Source organism: Podarcis liolepis (genome assembly GCF_965112155.1).
Source record: "Podarcis liolepis genome assembly, chromosome: 10".
NCBI classification, from domain to species: Eukaryota; Metazoa; Chordata; class Lepidosauria; order Squamata; family Lacertidae; genus Podarcis; species Podarcis liolepis.
Window position 1 is genome coordinate 33,429,547 of NC_139562.1, and position 23,440 is coordinate 33,452,986.

The 23,440-nt window shown below is 43.1% G+C and overlaps 1 protein-coding gene across 4 annotated transcripts; it reads left to right on the forward strand.

The window, feature by feature from the left end:
• The first annotated feature begins 2,585 nt into the window (after positions 1–2,585).
• On the forward strand, positions 2,586–20,157 carry LOC310687567 (uncharacterized protein). 4 transcript variants are annotated; one of them, XM_083462819.1, is made up of 5 exons: positions 2,586–2,977; positions 4,002–4,169; positions 16,260–16,396; positions 17,512–17,641; positions 19,844–20,157. In XM_083462819.1, the coding sequence occupies exons 2-5, from the start codon at positions 4,162–4,164 to the stop codon at positions 20,040–20,042; spliced, it is 474 nt and encodes a 157-aa protein (XP_083318945.1). In that variant the 5' UTR covers positions 2,586–2,977; positions 4,002–4,161; the 3' UTR covers positions 20,043–20,157. The 4 variants fall into 4 exon arrangements, with proteins under 4 accessions (XP_083318945.1, XP_083318947.1, XP_083318946.1 ...); XM_083462821.1 differs by lacking the exon at positions 4,002–4,169 and adding an exon at positions 14,811–14,852 and having other exon boundaries at positions 2,588–2,977; XM_083462820.1 differs by lacking the exon at positions 4,002–4,169 and having other exon boundaries at positions 2,592–2,977.
• The last annotated feature ends 3,283 nt before the right edge of the window (positions 20,158–23,440 follow it).

Genomic DNA, 23,440 nt, shown 5'->3' on the forward strand with positions numbered 1-23,440 from the left:
TTCAGTTTCCTGGCAGGAGTAGTAGAGGGAGCCTATTAGCACCACTGGCACTGAGCTGAGAACAAGCAGTGATCAGCTGCAAATCATCATATTAGGAGGATGTCTGGAAAAGCACCTGGAAAAATACGGGTGGAGGTGGAGGAACTGGGATTGGCTGCAGCTCCCTGCTGCACACCCAGGTGGGTTGCTGTGCAATATGTAAAATGGTCATAAGGTTCTCAGCCTGAAAGACATTTGCAGGTCAACTCTTCCGTTTCAGAATGCAGACTTCTCTTGAGACATTGAAATCCCCATGTAGTGTTGGTGTGATGTGAACAATGGGTTAAATTACACCATGCTTGATGTCATGTCTTGAGGAGCACATCCCCCATGTCTGGATGGTCCTAGATAAGGGTGTCAGGTGCACTGGGTTACCGTAGCAACACCAGCAAGGTCAAGTGCATGACTTGCTGAGTCGTTCACCCTCCCATTGGTTCAGGAATGCTTTCATTATGTCCTGCTGTCCTGCCCTGTCCTGTTAGGGTCTGACTCTGGATCTGTAAGAGGCAGGGGAGGAGCCTGTGGGTTTTACACAGCAGCATTTCTATCTTTACATATGTATCTTTACTTCAAAGACCAGAAGAATGTATATGATAGATTTGCCTTGTGTCTGGAGAAAATAAACCCTTTGTTACTAGGAACTGTGTGGGAGAAAAGTTTCCCCCTTAACTGGGGACTCTGAAACAAGCTGTCCTGCTGGGAGCAGGAAATCTCCGAAGACTCTGCTGGGGCTCTCCATAATCTGCTGATAGCACACACTGGTTGAGGTGTGGTGAACTACCAACTACCAGTACTTCTACAAGGTCAAAACCATGTGTCCTGGTGCTCTGTAGATTTGGAAAACCCAATAATCTTCACAGCAAAGAGCTTCTTCCTAGCTGGGCACCCAGCTTTGGGGAGATCATCAGACCAAGCATTCTTTAGTTCAACCTGTGCTAGCCTGGTGTCCTTTAAATGTTTAGCGCTACCATTTCCATCAGCCCCAGCAAGCACAGCCATACTGGCTGAGACTAATGGGAGCTGTTGTTAAAAACTTCAGCAGGCTGGAGAAGGCCTCTCTCAGACCATAAGGCAGCAACTAAAGGCTATTAATAATAACTGACATTTACAGAGATATGCCTTTACACAAAGCAGTCTAAAAACATGGTACAGATTTGCAAAGGATGGGTAACAGCCCCATCTGGCACAAATAACCATATCACCAATAAATCCAGTGGTGCTCGGATGATTTTCATGGGTCCTGTGTGTCTATAGCATACTTTATGTATGCCGGTTGCCTGCAGTGGATTTGTTTTTTAATCAGATTGTTTTACACTGCCTGAGGAAATCACCACCCACTGAAATGCATTCACTTCTGAAACTAAACTCACTATGACAGATATACATCACCATGATCCAGTTACATAGGTAAGGCATGAAAACAGCATTGTATTATATTGCATTCTAGCAAAATGTCTATTATTATAACAGGTGGTATATGTGGAAGGAGGACTACATAAGTTGTTCCCTTGGAGTGCAGCAAATCTAAGTATTCTGCATTTTACCATCTTGCAGAATCAGTGGAGGCCCAGCCACTTTCCATCCTGAGTATAGGACTAGGTTTGCTCTCACTGTGTCCCTATATGCATTCCTTACAAAAGTTATTTTCCATGTAAAAATCAATTGGCAGTCATTTATGTGGGAGAAAGTAGCAGGCTGCACTTGGAAGCAACAGTGAGGTGGGGGCTGTATTACCCTCTGTCCATTGTGAAATTAATGTCTGAGTTGAGAGGTCAGTTCAAATCTCAGAAGATCTCCCACATTGTGGTCTTGGTCGCACTAGAGTGTGACAGAATCTTGGGAACTAACTTTTATACTGAGAGTCTACATGTGATGAGGGTGTTGATTATTACTACAATTTATAATATATTGACAGCAACACTTCTAGTGGCTTATAGATTTTTTAAAAGACATAAACAAAGATCAAAATGGTTAAAACAACAAACCCCAAATTCAACTGAACAATAGCAAGTGTGGCAAATGGAAGCTTCAGGAGGGATATTGGGCAAGAAAGTAAGATCACTGAACTGTTTCAAGTGTGTTTTGCAACCCATGATGCAAGACAATATTCATGGCTTGTTTTATAAACCACAGCTAGTACATATTTGCACAGCACATCTTAATGTACTGGCTCACTTTTGAATCCAGGACTCCACTAGTTCAGTCACTAGATTGCAATACCTCATGTTTCTTGGGAAGTCTCTTATACAACTACATTGATTAGGTCTGCTTGTGTTTAGCTTGGCAGCCCAGGAAGTTAAGAGTAGAGGAATGCGTGTCAAACACACACACACACACACACACACACACACACACACAAACCCAAGTCCATTCTCCTTGTTTACTTTGACAGAAATAGTTTTGGCATAATGTCTCAAGGATGAAGTAATCAGCAGCAAATTAATTGGCAATCAACGGAAACAACTTAGGGGAACAAATTCACGACTTGCTGGCTAGAAATTTCTGTCTTCCACAAAGGGAAGCTACTTAGTAGTGGAAACTATGGAAAGCAAGAGAGACCATCTAATGATACTGGCTGCCAAAGAATTGTGGGGCTACGAAGGTAGCAGGGAGCCATGGACCAGAAGCTGCTGCTGAACAGGAGAATAAACTTTGAAAAGGCACTGTAGTGCCACTGGCAGAAGTTTATGGTCCCATACGGCTCCCATGTGTTGGGGAGATGTTCAGCTTGAATGGGTGGGTGGGAGGGGAGGGTGAGAAAGGAGCAGCTGGAAGAAGCTCCAAAGAAAGTTGGGGAAAACATGTGGAGTAGGGAGAAGAAGTGGGACACGTCACTCATTGTGAGCTGAGGTCCAGAGGGGTGGCAATGAAAGAGGAGGAGAAGCAACAGAGCCTTGTTGGGAGCCTCGTCTCAGGAGGATTGTCCTGTGGAGTCCAGGTAAAGTTTGCATGTAGACGCATCCTTTCCTTAGTCAAGGAATAATTTGTGTCTTCCATAGCTGATGACATAGCTGATTACATGACATAACAAACCATCTTGAAATTTGAATGTGGCAAATAGTCCAGAAGAGAAATCCAGGCAGAAGAAAGTAGACTCTATCTGAACTGAATGTTCATAAAAGCTCAGAGTAGTAAGCAGTGCAAGATGAGTTTCTTGCAAGAAGAAAGTAAATAACTGTAATTGTTTCTGTGTGGATATTCTGTGTGTGACAATATAAGCCTCTGAAAGGTACAGATTACCTATCTAGGCTATGTAGTTATAATGTATCTGTTGATGCACAACTGCACAGACCCAAGGTCATCCTATTTTCTTCATTTTCTTCTTATTTTATTCATTCCAAGACAACTTGCCACTTCTAGTGTAGACCCTCATCTATCTATCTATCTATCTATCTATCTATCTATCTATCTATCATCTATAGTGAATAATGGGCAAATTATACCTAGAGGTGAATCTATCTAGATCTTATATCTTATTCTTTTATAACCATTGCATTTTCTCTAATGCAATGTTACTCATTTTCAAAATCTTTTTTTTAAAAAAGAAAACCCAATAAAGCTCTGCAAATGAAAGCCAACTAAGAGACAGTTAATGTAGCAGGAAGCCTGAAAGGCATATTTATCTCTCTTGATCATTGAAAATGAAAGCCTGATATGCTCAGCATAGTAATCAGAGAATAAGCAATGAAGCATATAATTTTATTGCATCAAATTCTATGGGCAAAATTGGGCAAAAGAGTTTTAAAGACCGAGGCACAAAAGGTATCTCCAGCTTTGTTTAAAATCTCAATAGCTACAATTTTTCATGCACAAATTTCACTTCATATTTTGAGTAGAAACATATGTCTTTATTAAATCTATCAATTCAGCAAATTCTTAATTTGCTATCAGATCTGAATTATTATGTGCAATATTATTTAGCAAGTTGTGTGACACAAATTCATTTTCCCCTTCATTCTAAGGACTCTACTAATAGCATGTAATTCATATATGGACCAAATTATCTGAGTTCAATGAGACTTCTTGCCTGATCCTGAGACTTTCTGCATGAGCATGTCAGTCCTGAAGATGATGCATTTTAACTGCTTATAACAGCATAACAGCATAAGGTTTGGTAAGCTAATGGCATGGTAAGCCATTGTTACCCAGTAATATATCTATCACAGATACGTTTATTTTTGTATTTACTATCATTGTACCAATAATTTAAACCAGTAGTCTGCATTAGGATACCGTATTCCAGCACAATAATGTAAAGTAATAGGGGGCTGAGGATTTTCCAGAGGGAAAAAATTCTTGCCACTTTCAACTTTCTTCAGTTAATCTGGATGGAAGTGTTTAACCAGGACATTGCTTTTTTTTAAAAAAAAGTGCAGAAGCAGCCTGTCTTTTAATAGCAGAAGCAATTGAATATGCTACTTATAATCACTGAAATCCGAATCACATCTCTCCTAATTCAAACACAATTTTTAAATCAGTGGAAAAACCTGGAAATGTGTGTCAAGCTCTCCTGTTTTGCTCAAAATTGTATGAGAGCAGTTTACAAATATCTGAGCAACTGAAAACTAGTTAAAGGTCTTTAACCTTCCTTAGCAACACTCCCACTATTACTGGCCCAGTATTGTTTTACTCAACAGATGCAGTCAAGAGCAAGCAAAAGCAGACCTCACTTCCTCACATTCTTGTGTTAAGTACAGCATGTTCTCATCAGGCTGCAGGAGATAGCAGCCTCTCGGAAATGAAGGCCATATTTGGCAATGGGACAGAATAACCTTGAATATCTGCAGCTGTATTGGGGGGGGGGAGTAAGAGTTCTGTGGTGATGAAAACTGAGGGGGTGAACATTTCCCCTTTGCCGTAAGGATTTAAGACAGATGCACATAAAATCTCTCTTTGCTATGTCTCTGCTTATCTCTGTCATATGTAGGAATAAAATATATTGGAAATAGAATACCTTGGGGAGAAATGTTGAAAGCAAATAGGGGAGAGAAAATTGGGGAGGAATCTGAAGCTGGGAACTGACATATTTGCGCATTATTTGGCTGCAGAGTGTAGAATCCTGGTGACCTGAGAGCATCACACACGTCTAGTTGCAGCAGATGTTGTTGTTTTTTATCACATGGAAGAGGAATGTCATGTGAGGAGAGGGGATGAGAAATGAGGATATAGGATAGGAATGACAAATTCCCCATACATTCTTTAGGGATGGTGGGATTCATGACTAAAAGAGACGGGGAGATTCATGCTGGTGGTCACACCTGTTTGTTTGTGTTTTTCAAATAGCATCTGCTTGTTGAAAACTTTTCTGTCCCACTTTTCCTTCAAATGGTCCTCAGCAGCTGACAACATTAAAAGCATCAATAAAAAGGAAAACAATTAAGGAGAAATAATACGGACAGCAAGAGAGCAAGAAAAAATTGGCAACAGCTCAGCAGACGTAAGGGGCATTATTCCATCCTCAAATCTTCCTTTAAATTGTCTGACAAAACCCAAGCGGTAAAGTTGACAGGCAGGCCTCTCTATGGAGGGCAGTCCAAAATTTGGATAAAGGGAGGTATATAAATCAAATAAATCAAATAATAATAACAACAGTTATGTCCTGTGGTCAGGAAAGCCCACTAGTGTGTTTCCACCCATCATATTTCAGACAACCAGTGAGACTTCACTTCTTTGGGTCATGGATTTAGCCTGGTAGAATCTGGCCTGTCATTTGTTGATCCATTTTTGAATTCAGTGGACCAAAGCAAGACTAGGCAGAACTTGGCAGGTTTTGTGCATAGAAATATCTGCTGGATCATTGATGGAGCCTGATGGTGCCAGAGGTGGAGATTTCAAAGCATTGAAAGGACCACACGAGGCTTTTGGGTCAAGGAAATGATCAAACACTTTCTCAGAGGCCCATACTAGTTGCGATGTTGATAGATAGGACAATGTCTCAACATAAAACTTCCCCAATCAAGTAGGAAGAAAGAAAATAAAAACATAAGAGGAGGCTTCTTGATCAGGCCAATGGCCGATCTAGTCTAGCATCATGTTCTCACTGTGGTCAACCAGATGTCTCTGGGAAACAAGAGCACCTTCCCCGCCTGTGTTTTCCAGCAACAAATATTTGGAAGCATTATTGCCTTCAACTGTGAAGCCAGAGCATAGCCGTCATGACTAGTCGCCGTTGATAGTCTCACCCTCCATGAATTTGTCCAGTCCTCTTTCAAAGCCCTCCGTGCTGGTGGTTGTCCTGTGGACGTGAGTTCCATAGTTTACCTAGGAGTGGAGGTTGGATTTGTTGATCCAAAGGAGCCTGTGTGAAGAGTTCAGACTCATTCCCCCTCTGCCCCCTACCTTCCTGCTGCCCCACAAGTGCTTTGCTCTCAGAATTAGCGCTTTTGGCATAGGAACTCAACGCAGCATGGAGGCATCTGTATGGAGGTCAGCTTTGGGCAGGAGGAGGGCTGATGCACTCCTCATCACTCAATGCCGACCTCACCTTTCAATATGATGGCACCAGATCCATATTTCATCTCACAGATCTACTGCCATGGTGTCTAGCTTGGCCCATATTTTAACACCATTTCATTTAAGCAGACATGGAATGAATGCTGACTAGCACTGCAGCCGTGTTTTGTTCTGTTTCAACACAAGCGCAGGGCTTGATTCAAACTTTGGCAGAGCTAATGAGAATCCTTCCAGCAAGATTTGGCTCAAGAAGTTCCCCCACAGGATATGTTCTCACGTGGACTTGCTTCGGCAGTCAGCCCTTCTCCTGAGCCAACTGGATTAACTAGCTTCCATGGAATGGCTTGAAGGAGAATAAGAAGTAATTATCACTTATGTCAGTGAGAAATTCTAATATAGTGGCAGCGAAATCATTTGTTTTCCAATAGGCACTGCATTAATAAAATAGATGCTTGTAGATGAAGCAAGATTGGTTGAGAATCAAGGGAAATGAAGTCAGTGCTTTTGTGAATTTTTCTTCTTTTTTCTTTGGTCACCTTTGGAGATGCCATGGTATCTGGGTTGGCAATCCCCACGCTAACCCCTTATTTGCACAATCACTATATATGTACAAACTCTACATATGTACTCCAGAGTCTATGGCTGTGTACACACTATACCTTTAAAGCACATTCAAAACACGTGATTTCCCCTCAAAGAATTCTGGGCACTGTAGTTTATTAAGGGTTGCTGGGAACTGTAACTCCATGAGGGCTAAACTGCAATGCCCAGAACTCTTTGAGGGGAAGCATGTGCTTTAAAGATATCATGTGTTTGCAGCCTATATGCATAGTTGAGAACATTGCTATGGAGTCACAGCATGAGACCACACACCTACTTGCATGCTTATGACTGAGGCACTTCCCTCAGCTGTGACATCTTGAAATTAACCTTCAGTGCTGTTTTTAGGCTGATTTTGCTGTTCTGCTGGGTTTAATTAAAAACAAACCAACAAACCCAAACATTTTTTCACTGATACAGTTGTGATTGTTTTGAAACTATGGTGGCCGCTCCAGGATTCTTTGGACCGAGAGTAGGCTGTTAAATGTTCCTGCTAAAGAAAGAAACAAACGACTGCTCCCCAAGACGCCTGGTTGGCAAGCTCCATCGAAAGAGACACCCAGGATGGGGAAAGAGGATCAAAATGGGCAGGGGTGGTGAGAGGAGAGCTGGGAGGGGTAAGAGATTGTAAAGTGTAGACGCAGAGAACAAAACACTGGACTGTCCTGCTGGCTGGATCTAGAGGCACAGGTTCTGAGGGAGCTTGGCTTGGGGCCAGAGCCCTTTCTCGAGCCCAGAGCATGGGGTAGAAAGGGGGAAGAGAACTGTAAGCTCAACAGAAAGCCAAAAGAGCATGCATTTGCATAAAACATGTGTCTGCCTCCCTGTCTGAGGCATAGGGAAACCTGTGACCTGATAATGTTAAGGTGACCTGGCTTTTGAAGGGATTCCAGTCACTCGAGGAAATTTGTTCACCTTTCACGGTGTCAGGAAATATACACACCCTCCTGCAGGTCAGTGCGTAGACTGGGGTCATGGAGAGAAGGTGTGGCTCAGTGGCAGAGCACATGCTTTGCTTGCAGAAGGTCTAGGTTTAACCTCTGATATCGCCTGAAACCCTGGACAGCTGCTGCCAGTCGACGATACCAAGATAGATAGGCTGACTCTCCAGCCTGGTATAAGGTAAGTTCCTATAGCCTATGTCTCTAATGCCCCTTGAGGTGACACCTTGGCCCTCAAAAGCTGTGACACTGAGGGGTCCAATACACCCTGATGGGGCCTTTCCCCAATATCTTGTCCAGCATTACAGTAGGGGCAGAAGTGGTGACAGATTCATGCCAAAAGCCCAGACCTGAGATGAGAATGTCTGCGCAACAGCCCAAGGTTTGCTGCCCCTCAGCCTTACTTTGGAGGAAGAGGCAAGCATTAATTTCCTCAGGAGAGTGAGGAAAATCCTCAGGGATGATTCACACCCTGGCCGGCACTTTCTTGATCTCCTGCCCTCGGGCAGGAGATATAGAAGCATGATTAGTCGCACCAACAGGGTAAAGAACAGCTTCTACCCGTGGGCTGTTAGGCTGCTGAATGAAAAGATAACAACAGGGCAACTGACTTTCGGGTTTGGTGGGTGTGCGTCAGTAAACGAGGGGAATTAAGACTAAGAGAGCTGAGTGGGGGGTGCTTGTGTAATCTCACTGAATACAAGTTGTACAAGTGACAATAAAGTATTTCAATGTGTATTTACTTTGGAGGAAGAGGCAAGCCTTAAAATGAAACTCCTTCATCTCTGCCTCTTAGCTGCTGTTGCAACTAAGAAGTCCCACATATAATCTTGCCTAACCCAACTCTGGCTTCTGCTGGACAGCTCCCCAATTGGTCTAGGCCACTGGATCAGTCCATGCTCTGACTGTTGGTAGCCACTGCCCTGCTCTGGGTTGATAGAAACGGACACAAGCTCTGCTTGTCTGAAGGACAATTACGGTAACAAAAGAGTGCGACCACCACAAGTGATAAGGGGCCTGTCATACTACCTTCAGCTGTCTGAAAATATAAGCATAACCAAAACAATTGTCCCCAGTCTTAAATTATAAACACTAGGCACAGGGAAATGGCATTGTTTTATAAACAATACTGTTGTCTCGCCAGTGGTAAAGAATGTTACACATCAAAATCAATAGGAATTCAAAGGATGATAATATGGGAAATGGAGGAGAGGAACGGGTCTCGGGAGACCCAGAAAATGCAACATCTGGGATTTGTGTTTGAAATTTTACAGTTTATGTTTTATAGAACCTGTGATCAAGAAGGTCAGGTTTTGGATCCCCAGATGTGAGGGGATTTATTGCTGCCTTTCATATCCTAAACGAAGCAAGATCAAAGTCACCTCGTCTCGTAGGACCAAGGCTGCCGAAAAGCGGGTGCATCCTCCTCTTTGGTCTATTTGACCTCAGAGATTTGTGCTGCCGTTTCAGCCTTTTGATATTACATACTTTGGTCCTTCTCTGCTGGGAATGGCTGATCAGACATTTTCATTACGGAATTCATTTTAAAAGGAAAGACTGTTTATTTGGAGGGGGGAAAGGGGGAGTGATTAATTATTAATAAGAATTTATAGAGAAAGTCAGTGAGAATATTATTACCAGTGAAATATGGTACGGCTGGTACTTCAGGAAAAATAATCTCCAGCAAATCATAGAGAGTATGTGTGTGTGTGTGTGTGAGAGAGAGAGAGAGAGAGAGAGAGAGAGAGAGAGAGAGAGAGAGAAAGAAAGAAAGAAAGAAAGAAAGAAAGAAAGAAAGAAAGAAAGAAAGAAAGAAGAAAGAAAGAAAGAAAGAAAGAAAGAAAGAAAGAAAGAAAGAAAGAAAGAAAGAAAGAAAGAAAGAAAGTAGTAAGCAGGTTCCAAGTTTAGAGAAGATATTCCTGCATAAATACATATTTTATTTAAACAGTTTAATAATGCAGCCCTGTCCATGTTTACATTGTTGTTTTAAATTCTGTGATATTGCCGCCACCAATTTCAGTGTCAGTCCTTGGGTTAATGTTGACTATATATGTATATCATCTTGGCCTTAAAGCAACTTACCTGAAAGAGGGGACATATGCATCCTTCCTGCTTTTGGCCTGAAGTTCTAGAACTGAACTGTACGTATGGAAGAATTTTGTCGTGGGGTGGGCGGAACTGGTCCAAAAACCCCGCACCAACATCCCACTTTGAAATGTGTGCAGCTTGCATGCCTTAATTTGTAGAACAGCAGGCCACGGGGCTCAAGCCTACCTGAAAACCAGGCATTTGGGACAGTAGGTTTAGGAGAAGGAGGGGGGTAATTATGATGGTGATGATTGTGAACTGCCCTTCAACAAGAATTCTCAGACTGGTAAGCAGTCTACAGTAAAACACAGAATAAAAACACCACCAACAAAAACCACCATTATCATAATTATCATAAATATAGCCGGCCGCAGCACAGAACATAATCATAAAGTGATGGAGGAGGCATCTCATTAACCTGTGCAGGCCAGGTGGAACAGATACATCTTCACAGTTGGTGGTGAAAAGACTACTTTTCCCATTGGTCCTGAGCCACACTGGCTGGGGATCAAGGGAGTTGGTGTCCCACAATGTCTGCATGGCCATGGAATTCCCATCTCTGGTGTAGACTGACAGTGCAATTCTATGCACATGTACTTGAGCTCAGTGGGACTTATGTCTAAGTATATACATATGGGGTGGAATTGCATGGATGGAAAAGGGTGCCACACTGGGGTGTCAGAGGTGGTGTTGTCCATTTGGTAATGTAAAACCTGTTTATTTGAAATTGTAAAACTTAAAACATTTGAAAGTGAGGGGGGACTGCAAAACTAAGATTGAAAAATTCTGTTGAACTCAGCTAGACTTCTTTTTGAACAGCCATAGAATCGGAGTGCTTGTCTTTTTTCTTAGCAGTGTTAACCTAACAATGATTAACACACATAAAACAAGAAGGAAACTATATTTCATTAAATATGGAAATGAACTCAGATTTATTCATATTTGAACCAACTCCGACTAATTCCTAAGGGTACCAAATGGCTGGGTTGGAGCTGTTCCCAGGCTGTTAGGAGATGAAGGTCATACTTCAATGGAAGGGTAATTGAATTTTCTCAGGGGTTTACCATAAGACCAAGCAGCTGAAATACATGAATTCTGTGTCTCTGCCATTTTTGTTTTTTATTACTTTGTCAGGTATTTCTCAAACGAGAAACTATGCAATTGTGATTAATCATTATATAAACCTTATGGATGATGGCTAGCAATACTGACTTAGCCCTCTCAAGGCAATAACAAAATCCTCCCCAGTTTAATGAAAAGCAAATTAGCACAACTCCTGACCAACTCGAGGAAGGCTGTGGTCAAACATCCATTTGTAAAGCAAAATGGGGCACACAGTGAATCAGTTATAGGACTGTTTTCCCATAGGCCCAGCCTCTGCTTGTATTACCTCAACTCCTTTCATTCCCTTTTGTGTGAATCAGACCTGACGGGGTCTAGTTTGTGTACAGCCAGTGGCCTAACATCAGGGGGGCCACAGGGAAAATTGCCCCAGGCACAAAACTGTTAGGAGGACAAAATTTGGTATCGTAATGCCTTAGACAAATGTTGTGAATGTGGCCATAAAATAAACCCATCAGACCTGTGACAAAATCTTGTAGCATAGAGCCACAGGATTCCAGCCACTTCATTCTTCAAGCTTTTAATGCTTAATAGGTTATTGTATTTTAGTGTTTTGTTGGAAGCCGCCCAGAGAGGCTGGGGGGACCCAGCCTGTTAAGTTGTGGGTGAACATATCAGACGACACAGCGATTCTTCAAACAGCTCTTGTTTATTCACAGGCCAGAACAGAACTGAACTGAAGGGTTCAGTCAGCCTGCTTATATAGAGCTCCAGTACAACGTAACTGTAACAATTTTCTAAAACTATCCAATCACTGAACGTCACTTTCGATCCCTTATTTGCATAACTATCTACAGTATCCCCCTGCTGGCCCAGGGTGAGAACTTCAGTACATAACACAGCCAGATGGGTGGGGTATTATTATTATTATTATTATTATTATTATTATTATTAATAATAATAATAATAATAATAATTCTATTCTCCCTTTCCCTGATTTTCTGACCCCCTCCCTCTCTATAAGCATTCAACGAACAAGTAACACTCAGTCCCCACTGGGCTGTTCTAAGGTCTCCCTTTGTTTTTCCCCCCTACTGATTTGTACTTCTGCAAACCTTGGTTGCCCCCCAGGCCTACAGCTGCAATCTCCTTGTATGCTGCTGGTGTTGTTTTGGTGACATACACAATGACACTCAAGAGTCTGAAGACTGGAAGTAGAATGAAATGCTAAGAGGCATTGTTTTTATTGGATCATTTTTTGTTGGAGGGAGTCAGGCCAAGCAACTGAACTTCAGACTCCTTTATTTTCCATTTAAAGGTTGTTTATACGCAGAATGTCGTATCAGAAAAACAGATAATATGGGGGGGGGGGTTGGAATGTGGTGGTTGTTTTTTCTTCAGCCAATAGACACTTGTAGATGGATTAATCCAATATATAAGGTTCCAGTTAAGAAATAAACAGTTTCGCTGTGATGAACTGACAGATTAATCCAAAAACCCTCATCATATCAATAAAACATGGCTTTCTACTTGACAGTTAGGATTTAAATTGTTCCAGAATAAAATGAATTGTAGCTGTATCTTCTCAGAAGACGTGTCAAGCATTCCCCCTTTCGTACATTTGTCTTTAAAAAGAATTCAGTCTATTCATTTCTGTTGTAAACAAGTATGTATTTAGCCAAGCTTGAATTAAAGGGGAAGCCTTATTTCTCCAAGTCTTTCAACGACAAGGCGCTTGCCAGCCACTTCCTACTTTCTCTGTCGTAAGAACATTTTTAAGGCGCAACAGAGTCAACGGCCTTGTCGGCCTTATGCCAATTCATCTAGTAACCTTGATCCGATAGGATCTAATTTCCTGGCATTTCCATCAAGTCTAGGCAAAGAACACAGGAAGCAGTCTTATACTGAGTCAGATTATACTGAGTACACCTTGCTCAGGACTGTCTACACAGACTGGCAGCAGCTCTCCAGGATTTCATACAGCAGATGGCAAGACAGTAGGGGAGCTCACCTGGCCTCCTGTCACCAGCATTGGGAGTGGCAAGGCCTCTCTCCCTCCCACCAAGCAGCAGCAAAATGGGGGGCAGGAGGGCAGGGGAGCACTACGCCTCTACCCCAGTGACCGCCACTGAGCAGGAGACATTCCCAGCCCTATTTGGTGGGGTGTCATGGATTAAACCTTGGGTTTTCTACATACAAGGCAGATGCTACTGGCCCTTCTCTAATTATTATTATTATTATTATTATTTATTTAATTTCTATACTGCCCTATACCAGAAGGTCTCAGGGCGGTTCACATAAAATATCAAATACATAAAATCAAAACAAAAACAACAATCATTTTTTTAAACAACAACAACAACAACCCCAAAGAGCCAGCATTTTTAAAAGGGTATAGGATGTCGATCAAGTCAGGCAAAGGCCTGGTTAAAAAGGAACATTTTTGCCTGCCGCCTAAAGGTGTATAGTGAAGGCACCAGACGAACTTCCTTGGGGAGATAAAATTAAGGCTCAAGTAAATGCCATGTTAATTGGAGGATGCATGCTTTTTGAAAGGGAAGCCGAAGAAGAAGAAGAAGAAGAAGAAGAAGAAGAAGAAGAAGAAGAAGAAGAAGAAGAAGAAGAAGAAGAAGAAGAAGTTGTTATTATTTATTCTTTATACCCCACCCATCTGGCTAGGTTTCCTCAGCCACTCTGTGCGTCTCCTAACAGAATATTATTATTAATAATAATAAAGTGATAAAACTTCAAACATTAAAAACTTCCCTAAACAGGGCTGCCTTCAGAAAGTCAGATAGTTGTTTATTTCCTTGACATCTGATGGGAGAGTGTTCCACAGGGTGGGCACCCCTCCAGACTGGGAGAAGTGGGGCCGGTTAATTTAACTCATCCAGATACTATTTGCATGCCAGTGGAGGCTTCCCTCAAAATGGCAAGGATCCTTTTTGCTGAGGTCATTTCTGTCTGACCTTGGCAAGGAGAGATGCAGTTAAACTACCCCCCCCCATCCCACACAGTCCTCAGGCAGCTCAGGATTTCCTTCCATTATTATTTACACAACAACAAGTGCACTGTCTCTTTGGCCCTCTGGGGGTCCGCCCTCCTTGCAACACCAGCAAGCAGATGTGTCATTCTGAAATTCATATTGCAATGAAGTTGCAAACGAGAGAAGTGCTCGTTAAACTCCTGTTAAACTCATCATGCTAATCCTAACAGATTTAGCATGTTAGCACATGCTTGTTGTTCGGCGGTAATACAGTGGTACCTCGGGTTAAGAACTTAATTTGTTCTGGAGGTCCATTCTTAACCAGAAACTGTTCTTAACCTGAAGCACCACTTTAGCTAATGGGGCCTCCCACTGCTGCTGTACCGCCGCCATGCGATTTCTGTTCTCATCCTGAAGTAAAGTTCTTAACCTGAGGTACTATTTCTGGGTTAGCGGAGTCTGTAACCTGACGGGTCTGTAACCCGAGGTACCACTGTACTGCCAGTTAGAACCTTTTTCTCACTGGGCTGCATACTTTGCTGCCCTAGTCCAGCAAGGGAGATCTGCGTGGCAAAGTAGACTCTGACATACAGAAGGTGCTAACATAGGTAACTAACTTCATGCTTGTCTTGCTAGCCCAGGACTAACTGCTCTAACAGGCAGCAGCACTCCAGGGTCACAAGGTAGGAGTCTTCCCTGGCCCTATTATTAGAGACCCCTTTTAACCGGAGATGCCAGTGATGTAAGGGGCCTTTCTACATCCAAGCATTGGTCTGCCATTGAGCTATAGCCCCTTGTTCCGATTCAGCAGTAGTCAGCAGGTTTTCCCAGGGACAGCGGGGAGTCTGAAAAAGACTCTGGCGGTTCCCTCCCTGTGAGAAGCGAGGTTACAGGGAACCAGGCAGAGGGCCTTCTCAGTGGTGGTGCCCACCCTGTGGAACACCCTCCCACCAGATGTCAAGGAAATAAACAACTATCTGACTTTTAGAAGACATCTGAGGGCAGCCAGATTTAGGGAAGTTTTAATGTTTGGTGTTCTATTGTGCTTTTAATTCTGTTGGGAGCCACCCAGAGTGGCTGGGGAAACCCAGCCACTTGGGCGGAGTATCAATAACAAATATTATCATCATCATCGTCGTCGTCATCATGGGACAAACGAAAGTGTGGATGAGCGCTTAGGTATGTGCAACTGAAGCAGATTAAAGCACTCTAGTACAACAAATCCACTTTAAAAACAGAATTAGACTTCTCACACTTTAGAAACTGATAAGGAAATGCGCTGAAAAGTGTGGAATGAACCATGATTAACAGGACAAAATATAAGCAGCCCACAAGCAAATCAGGACGAGTGTATGTTATATACATATAGTCATATAATCTCCTGGCAAAAATGTCAGAATGAATGCTCAATAAAGACCAGATAGGATCTAACCTCTATGTAAACTTTATGCAAGCAAATCAGGATGAATGCTCAATAGATTGCCTAGACTCCATTACAGTCTTTTGGGGCCTGTGAGTGATGCACACCATTCAAAGGCTTCTTTCCTTTCACTGTCAACCCTATGTGAGGGCTGTTTTGAATATGCAGGAACAGCACATGCCAGAGTCCTGCCTGGACAGCAGCACTTCAGGCTGTATAGGAAGGACTGAAGGCTTGAATGCTCCCCTGCTTTTCTGCACATAGAAAACTAGCTTGTCAAGGATAAGGCTTTTTTTCTGACTGGCTACTTTTCTAGAGATGAGGAGTGTACATGGAAGGACCATAGCTCAGAGCTAGAGCATCTGCCTTGCATGCAAAAGGTCCCACAGTCAATCCCCAGCATCTTCAAGTGAGGCAGGGAGAGACCACTGTCTGAAATCCTGGAGTGCTGCAATAGAAAGTACTGGGCTAGATGGACCAGTGAGCTGGCTTGGTATAAGGCAAGTTCCTATGTTCCTTCGGAGGGCTGTTCAACACATGCCTTCCTCACCTGGTGCTGTATATAGTGATACAGCCTAGTGAGGGCTGTACCATGTGTTATTTTGGCACATTCAAACTGATTCTGAAAGAACAGGAAATCAAAGCAGGTTTTATCCTTTTCTTACAACAGGAACACAAAGATGAAAGCTCTGGTTGTGACCATTGTGGGCACCCTGACACTTCTCCTTTTCTTCCACCTCCTGCCCAGCAGCAGCTGTCAGAAGGCACTTCAGAATCACATTCAGGAGTGGAATTACAGAGAAGGAGGTAAGAGGTGCTAGCAAGCCAAGGCAGAGGCATGAGTCATTTGTAAGCTCCTTGCAGGCAGGGGCCTGTCCACTTTTAGTTTTCTAACTCTGCAAGTCGCCCATGCGCACTGATAGCACCTTCTTAACATGAAGAAGAACGTTTCTGATAAAGGCTTGTGTGAATTCTGGTTTCCTGCCCAGTCTCGAGTTCCTCACCAGTAGGGTTGCCATATTTCAAAAAGTGAAAATCCAGACATAAAAGTTGTTGAGCTTTTCCCCGGACATTTCAGCCCTGACATATGTTTCTGACAACCGAATCTTGGTTATTATGGATGTATGGCAACCCTTCACACTACAGGAAGCCAAATATATAATGCTACAGTATTTGTGTACATGCAGGTATTGGGAGTTGAAGTGCCACCTGGTGACTGCGAATGAGTCTTAGTACTGTGGTTTTGCCTAAAGGAAGGGTGGGGGATCTCAACACCTGTCCTGCAGAAGAAGTACAGTCACATGCTTCCACCACAGAATTTTATCTTTGGATGAATGCGCTTACTAACCCAGATAGAGTATGAGTTGCAATTATTATTTGTGGGATGTGATTGCACAAGTAAAGTCATTAGGCTATAGTCCTCAATGAGATTTACTTCTAAGTAAACACACCTATGCTCGGAGATGTAGCTAAAGAAAAATATCAAATTCAGAAATACAAATCCGTGAATGGTGGGGGTTAAAACATTAGCGAGGAGCAGACAAACGATTAATCGAATAGTATAAGTGAGAGCAACATTTAGGAAGGTTTTTGAACACCAGGGAAGCCGTCAGTGATGAGAAGGGTGAGCCTCTCTAGGAAGAGAATTTGAGAATTTCTCCAGTTTCATAGGACTAGAAACATGAGGTTGAAAAAAGCAAAAAGCAATCTTCAGGAACTGAATATGCCAGATTTTGTGCACCTGGCTGCAATCCCACAGACACATACCTCTGGATTACACGCAAACATGTGTATATTTATAGTGATACTTAATTCATGAAGATTTAGGTGTAATGGAAGATAAAATAACTGATTAATGACTTGCTTCTCCCTCCCTGAATTTTTTCTTTCCCCTTATTCTCACGTGAATTCTGATATCGCAGCAGATAAAGTGAATATCCAAGGCATAAAGAGTTTTACGCGCACCCTGGAGAAGTGGGGGAACAGCATCTTTTGGCAAATGAAGCACTCTTTGCTGAGTCACCCTGACGCACTCCTGCCTGAACTTTCCAGGTAAGAATGCAAGAGCATTGCTGGCGTTTTCTCTGCTCTGCTTTCTCTGGAACAGAGAATTCCCCTGTTGAAACTCTTTATACCCCAAAGGGGAAGATTGGATGAGCAACTAGGATTTTAGCCTTAAAACTCTGTTAGTGATGGAGAGTCACTAGAATGGGAAGAAATATGCCTGGGTTGTCCCAACTTCTTTTACCCGATAGCGTAAATACAGACCAACTCTCAAAGTGATGAGCCCACTTTTTCTCATACCAGGGATACTCTGAAAAGGCGATGGCATGGTAAATTCTGGATTGAGGGAGGGGAAAGTGAAGGAAGGCAGTGACTTGGAATAGAAATCCTATGGGCAATGGAGAATTCATGGAGGTACAGAAAGCTGTCTGCATTAAACAACAGTATGGATGTCATGAGCCTCAGTCCCAACTCACTGTGATTTACACCTAAATAAGCATGAGTATGATGTTTCATACATTCGTCCAAACTGGCTTGTTTTCAAACATTTCAGTTTAATAACTGATAAGCAATTCAAGGTTGGGGGGGGGGGTCCTATTCCCCTTTAGGCAAAAAATTCTCTTTTATTTATCATCCAGATTTGATGGGGAAAGGTGAGGCAGAGTTTGGTGAGGAGAGGGGGGAGCAAAATGTTCTTAAAAATCCATCCCATTTTCAACAAATCAGTTAGTAAAATTAACCCTACCTATATTTGGCAGAAACAATAAAAAGTGGGTTTTAATGGGGATACCAGAATGTTTCAGATCTGCTTGCTTATATTTTGAATCAGTTATGGCACCAGCTATGAGCATGAAAGACTCCCATGTGGACAACATGCTCTTAAAAGTGAGTGTAAAACTTAGCGTGAGTGGTAGTTAACAGTTCAAATGTCTCTAATGGGCTGTTTATATGGGAAGAAATGTCAACGTAAATATATAATAAATGTTGGTACTAATATTTTTTCCAATGATTACACTGAATAATGTTGTTTCTGTTAGATCAAGAAATGCTTTTAGCAGCAGTTTCTGTTTGCATCTGTGTTCAAAGGTGGCTTATACCCATAGCAAGGAGGAAAGTCCTCCGAACTCAGATTTACTGCTGATGCAGAGTAGACATCCCTAGGCCTGCCCTTTAAGAGGCTAGTGAGTAACAGCAGGGCTCAGATGTAAGTCCCATTGGAATTACTCTGAGGTAATGAATGATTGCAGCCTAAGAGTGCTGTGTGCCAAAAAGTCCTTGAGTCAAATCTCCACTCAGGTTGCCTCCAGGCTGCCACCCAAGTGCAAAACATCAACTTTAAAGAAGAACTGGATTTTTTGCAGTTTGGAAAGTGATGGGGAAATGTATTCAAAAGAGGTGTGTGTGTGTGTGTGTGTGTGTGTGTGTGTGTGTGTGTGTGAATGAATGAATGAATGGCCAACAGGAAAATGTATAAACAGGATGAGTGTTAGTTTTCATATAACCACCTTGCAAACAACGCTATATAAATAATTACTACTTTTAGGGTATTTAATTGAAGAATCACCACCATCCATCCAAGCCTTGAAGTGGATTTCTCAAACTTGGTCAGATGAAGCTGCTAGATCTAATTATTTGCACTGGTATATACTATGCAGCGTTATAACAGTTTGCTTGATGATGCCTTAACACAACTGTTGGTGTGCCTCATCCTAAGCATTGCGAAGTGTCAGAGCAAGCCTCAGGCCCCCTTCTTATTGTCAAGTCACAATATGTCTACTCAGAAGTCCCACTGATCTCAATGGGATCTGCTCCTGGGTAAGGGCATATCAGATTGCAGCCTTACAGCCTTAAAAAAGTCCGGGAGGACTTAAAATATTTCTGCATACTCATCTCATGTTTTAAGTACATATTGCAGCTGAGGGCACTTAATGTGTGATGTGCCCTTAATTTCAATGGGTCCTATTGCAAAAATGAGTAAGGCTGGGCTAGGTCCAGTAGGCATGAGATTTGATGGGTCCCTGGGGAGGAATCATTGTTAGCACTAACACTGCAAAAGGCTTTGATCACCTCCTATCAGCGGCAGCCTCCGACCACGCTGATTATTTATCATCACAACAGTTGTGACACATACAGGCTTCTGAACTGTGCTGACTGAATTGTGTTGAGTCGTACGGAGAAAAACTGGCAGTGAACTGCCATAATAATCCTGATCTGTATACATTCTTAATATTGATCTTCTTTGACCGGCAGCCTCCGGCCTATCTCTGAAGCAATTGACAATCTCCTGAAGCAAGTACTTTCCATGAAGAAGAGGCTGGCAGAGCTGAACGAGCGCCTCAGTGTCATGAGCAGGGCCCTCTTCCCCATCCGCTACAAGGCCCAGCGGAGCCAGAGGCTTGGCAGCATCCATTTGAGGAGGGTATCGCTTCAGCAAAAGAGGAGGAGGTAAATGAGAAGGCATCTTCAGTGGAATTAGCTCTTCTCCAAGATGAAATTCTGCTCAGTCTCTCTTCCAGAGGTCCTCATCAAAAAGCTCAATAAAGGAAGTTTTGACTAAAAGAAAATGTGTGCAATATTATTACTGAAGGTTTCTCTCTCTTCCCCATGAATGGCAGTCATAAAGGGTGTTTACACGCTACATTCAGCATGTCTACAATCTGTGTACACACAAAGTTGAGCAGTACACATGACGTCCAACAAGTGTTTGGTAGGTAGTAGCATGCATGCAGTTGCAGATCAGCCTAGTATCTGCAAAAGGATCTTTGCCTAAAGCAGGCATGGAAATTCCAAGTCCCATCAGCCCCAGCAAACATGACCAATGACCAGGGATGGTGAGAGTGGCAATTTAGCAACATCTGGAGGTCAAAATGTTGCCCACTCCCTTTCCCCTTTGGCTATGGCTTCCTACAGCCTACATATCCCTAGAACTCCTATGTATAAATAATTTCCTTCAATTCCTTGTCTGAAAGAAAAGGCTTATTTTTGAGCACACAATTTGAGCTTTCTTACTTCAGAATCGAATTTGAAGAGGGTGTTTGGGAGAGGTGGTTTTCAGACAGTCTGAGAATTTCTGGTTAAGGATTATGAAGCTTCCATTTGAAATGATCCAGTATGAAATGAAAAGTACAAACATAATGATACAGAGTTGTCTTGTATGCATAGTACAATCCAAACAAAAAAAAAGTTTAACAGTTTCCTAGCATCTCTTGCATGCTTTTCGCTTCCTTTTTGGACTAAACTTTTGTGTTTTATATTCTCTCAAAAGACTTGTGAAATTCACAGTATGGATCTTTCTTTAGTAGGTGCTGAAAGAAAGGCAGACATACGAAAGGAAATCACCATCATCTCCCTGAACTCCTTTTAAAAATCCTTTTAATGATTTTGCAACCTAGATACACAGTTGCCTTCTCCAGCCTATATATATAATTGTCATCATCTTTCAACCCACTGACAGCTCCCACTCAACTCTCAGTGAAACTCATCAGGCCTTCAACTTCCTCCATGACTTCACCCTTAGAAACTTCAGCTTTTGCCAGTCCATCTTCTGGGAGCCAATTCTATGTATGCACTAATATAAAAAAGATGTTCTCTCTCTAAAGACCTTGAAATCCAATAAATTGTAGCCAATGTGCCTGTGAAAAGATTGTGAATTCACTCATTTCATATGCAGCACAAACTGAACCACTTCCCGTGGATATTTCCCTTGGGAGTGGGCGTGGGAGACTAAAGCGACCAATGGCTACTAGTCACGATAGCTCTGCACTACCCCCCAGAATCAGAAGCAGTATCCCTCAGAATAACTTCTGCTTGGAAGAATGAATTTGTGGGTGGGTGTTTCTGGAGTCATGTCATGCCTGTAGGCTTCCCATTGGCATCTGGTTGCCCACAGGAGGAACAAAATAATGTTTACAAGAGTGGGGAACCTCAAGCCCAGAGACCAAATATGGTGTGTCTGGTCTTCAAGGTTTTCCCCAGGCCCCACCCCTCATCGGTTTTGCTTTGTGTCCTCCTCAAGTGCTTCCGCTTGGCTGGAACGGGTCCTTAAAGCAGTGTTTCCCAACCTTTTTTGGGCAAAGGCACACTTGTTTCATGAAAAAAATCTCGAGGCACACCACCATGCCAGATGGGAAAAGGTCACTTTTTACTTATGTAAAAAAAAAAAAAAAAAAAATAGTAACAGCATAGAAGGTAATGGTTAGGCTAGCATCCCTCTTCCAAATATGCTAGGTTTTTATTTGCAGGGACTGTTCTACATGGGAAAGCATTCAGCACTGTCATTCTCCCATCTGCCATCTGAATTGGTACTATTCTGGGTCAACTTACTCTGCTGCATGTGTAGATGAAAATGGCACCAAGTGTGGGGGAGGGGGCAGAACAGGTTTCAGATACAGGATATTAAGCATACACGTACTTCAGATTGAACTGGTTGCTTGCTTTGCAAGTTTTCATTTCCCAAATGACTGCCTTGGCAAGCACAATACCTACCAGGCTCAATGCCGGTCTCGCGCTGCCGCTTCCCGCGCTCTCAAGGACCCGGGAGGAGGAAGGCGTGAAGGGAATCCCGAAGGCGCGAAAACCTTGCGCATGCGCAGGCCTTCTGCCTGCGACAGCCCAGTAGGCCGGCCGAAGCGAGCGGCGATGGGATGTGGGAGGGAGCTCGCTCGCCGCCCCGCGTGTGCCTATGTGGGGCACATTACAGCCCCGTGACGTCAGCGCCACGCAGGCAGCCAGGCAGGCAGACAGCGAGAGCCCCGCGCTGGGCGGCCTCTCCTCGCCGCCGCCGCCCCGCCTCTCGCTGCCCGACTCGCCCGCCTCCCTCCCACGGCACACCAGGCAACGTCTTGCGGCACACTAGTGTGCCACGGAACACTGGTTGGGAAACACTGCCTTAAAGTGTCACGATGCCCCTTGCTTGCCTGAAAAGAGGAGGGAGAAATTAAGAGTGTGCAGAAACCTCTGCCTTCTGAGTGGCTGCAATGTAGGTGACTTATTTTGCCCCACCCACTTTTGCTTCAGGCCCAACCAACCACAGGTCCCCAGAAATTACCCATAAGGCCGTTTGGATGCAATAGCTCCCCATTCCTGTTGTATTAGATGTAGCGGAGATTAGGCACCAGTGTCGCACCTCCACCCCAAAACAACCCAATGTGAACTGAGCATGCTCAGCACACTTGAATGCTGGCTGACCGATGTGGGAGGAAACCAGGAGAGGAAATCAGAAAACCAGGAGAGGGAGACTGGATGTCTTTGAATCAGAATTTTGTTCCAAGGACTTTGTGCAACCTTTGCTAAACTCAATGGTGTATTCGTTGTAGTTGACCCATATTTCAAGTGATACCTTGATTGTTATAATACCATAACTTCTTTTTATGGGGTGGCTGAGAAGGCTGCAGCTCAGTGATAGAACAAATGGATCACACACAAAAGGTTCCATATTCAATCTCTGGCATCTCCACGAAGGGCTATGAAGGACCCCTGTTTTGGGGTTATCTACAGAGCCATTGCCAGTAAGTGTGGGTGTGAATAACACTGAACTCAGATGGAGCAACAGTATGACTTGGTATTATGGGCCAACTTCCTGTGTTCATGTTTATTGGTGGGGAAATTTCACAATTCAATCTTTTCAGATTTGTAGTAAACATGTCCAGCAGCCGAGATTATAGGGGTGTGGAAGTGAAAGGGGACAACTAGATTTTAGTAGAACTAAACTGCTATATGTCCAATAATGTACTGACACAGGGTCCCTTCATGGTAGCCACAGCTAGGCCCCCTTCCAAGATTATACAATCTCCTAAAATAACACAATAATCTTATAATTATACAATAGCAATTAGGGATGCATTGCAA

Excerpts from the sequence above, each read along its gene's own strand:
- LOC310687567 (XM_083462819.1), top strand. Across the intron at positions 16,397-17,511 it reads GTGGAATTACAGAGAAGGAG|CAGATAAAGTGAATATCCAA; the intron begins GTAAGAGGTGCT and ends CTGATATCGCAG. Across the intron at positions 17,642-19,843 it reads CTCCTGCCTGAACTTTCCAG|CCTCCGGCCTATCTCTGAAG; the intron begins GTAAGAATGCAA and ends TTTGACCGGCAG.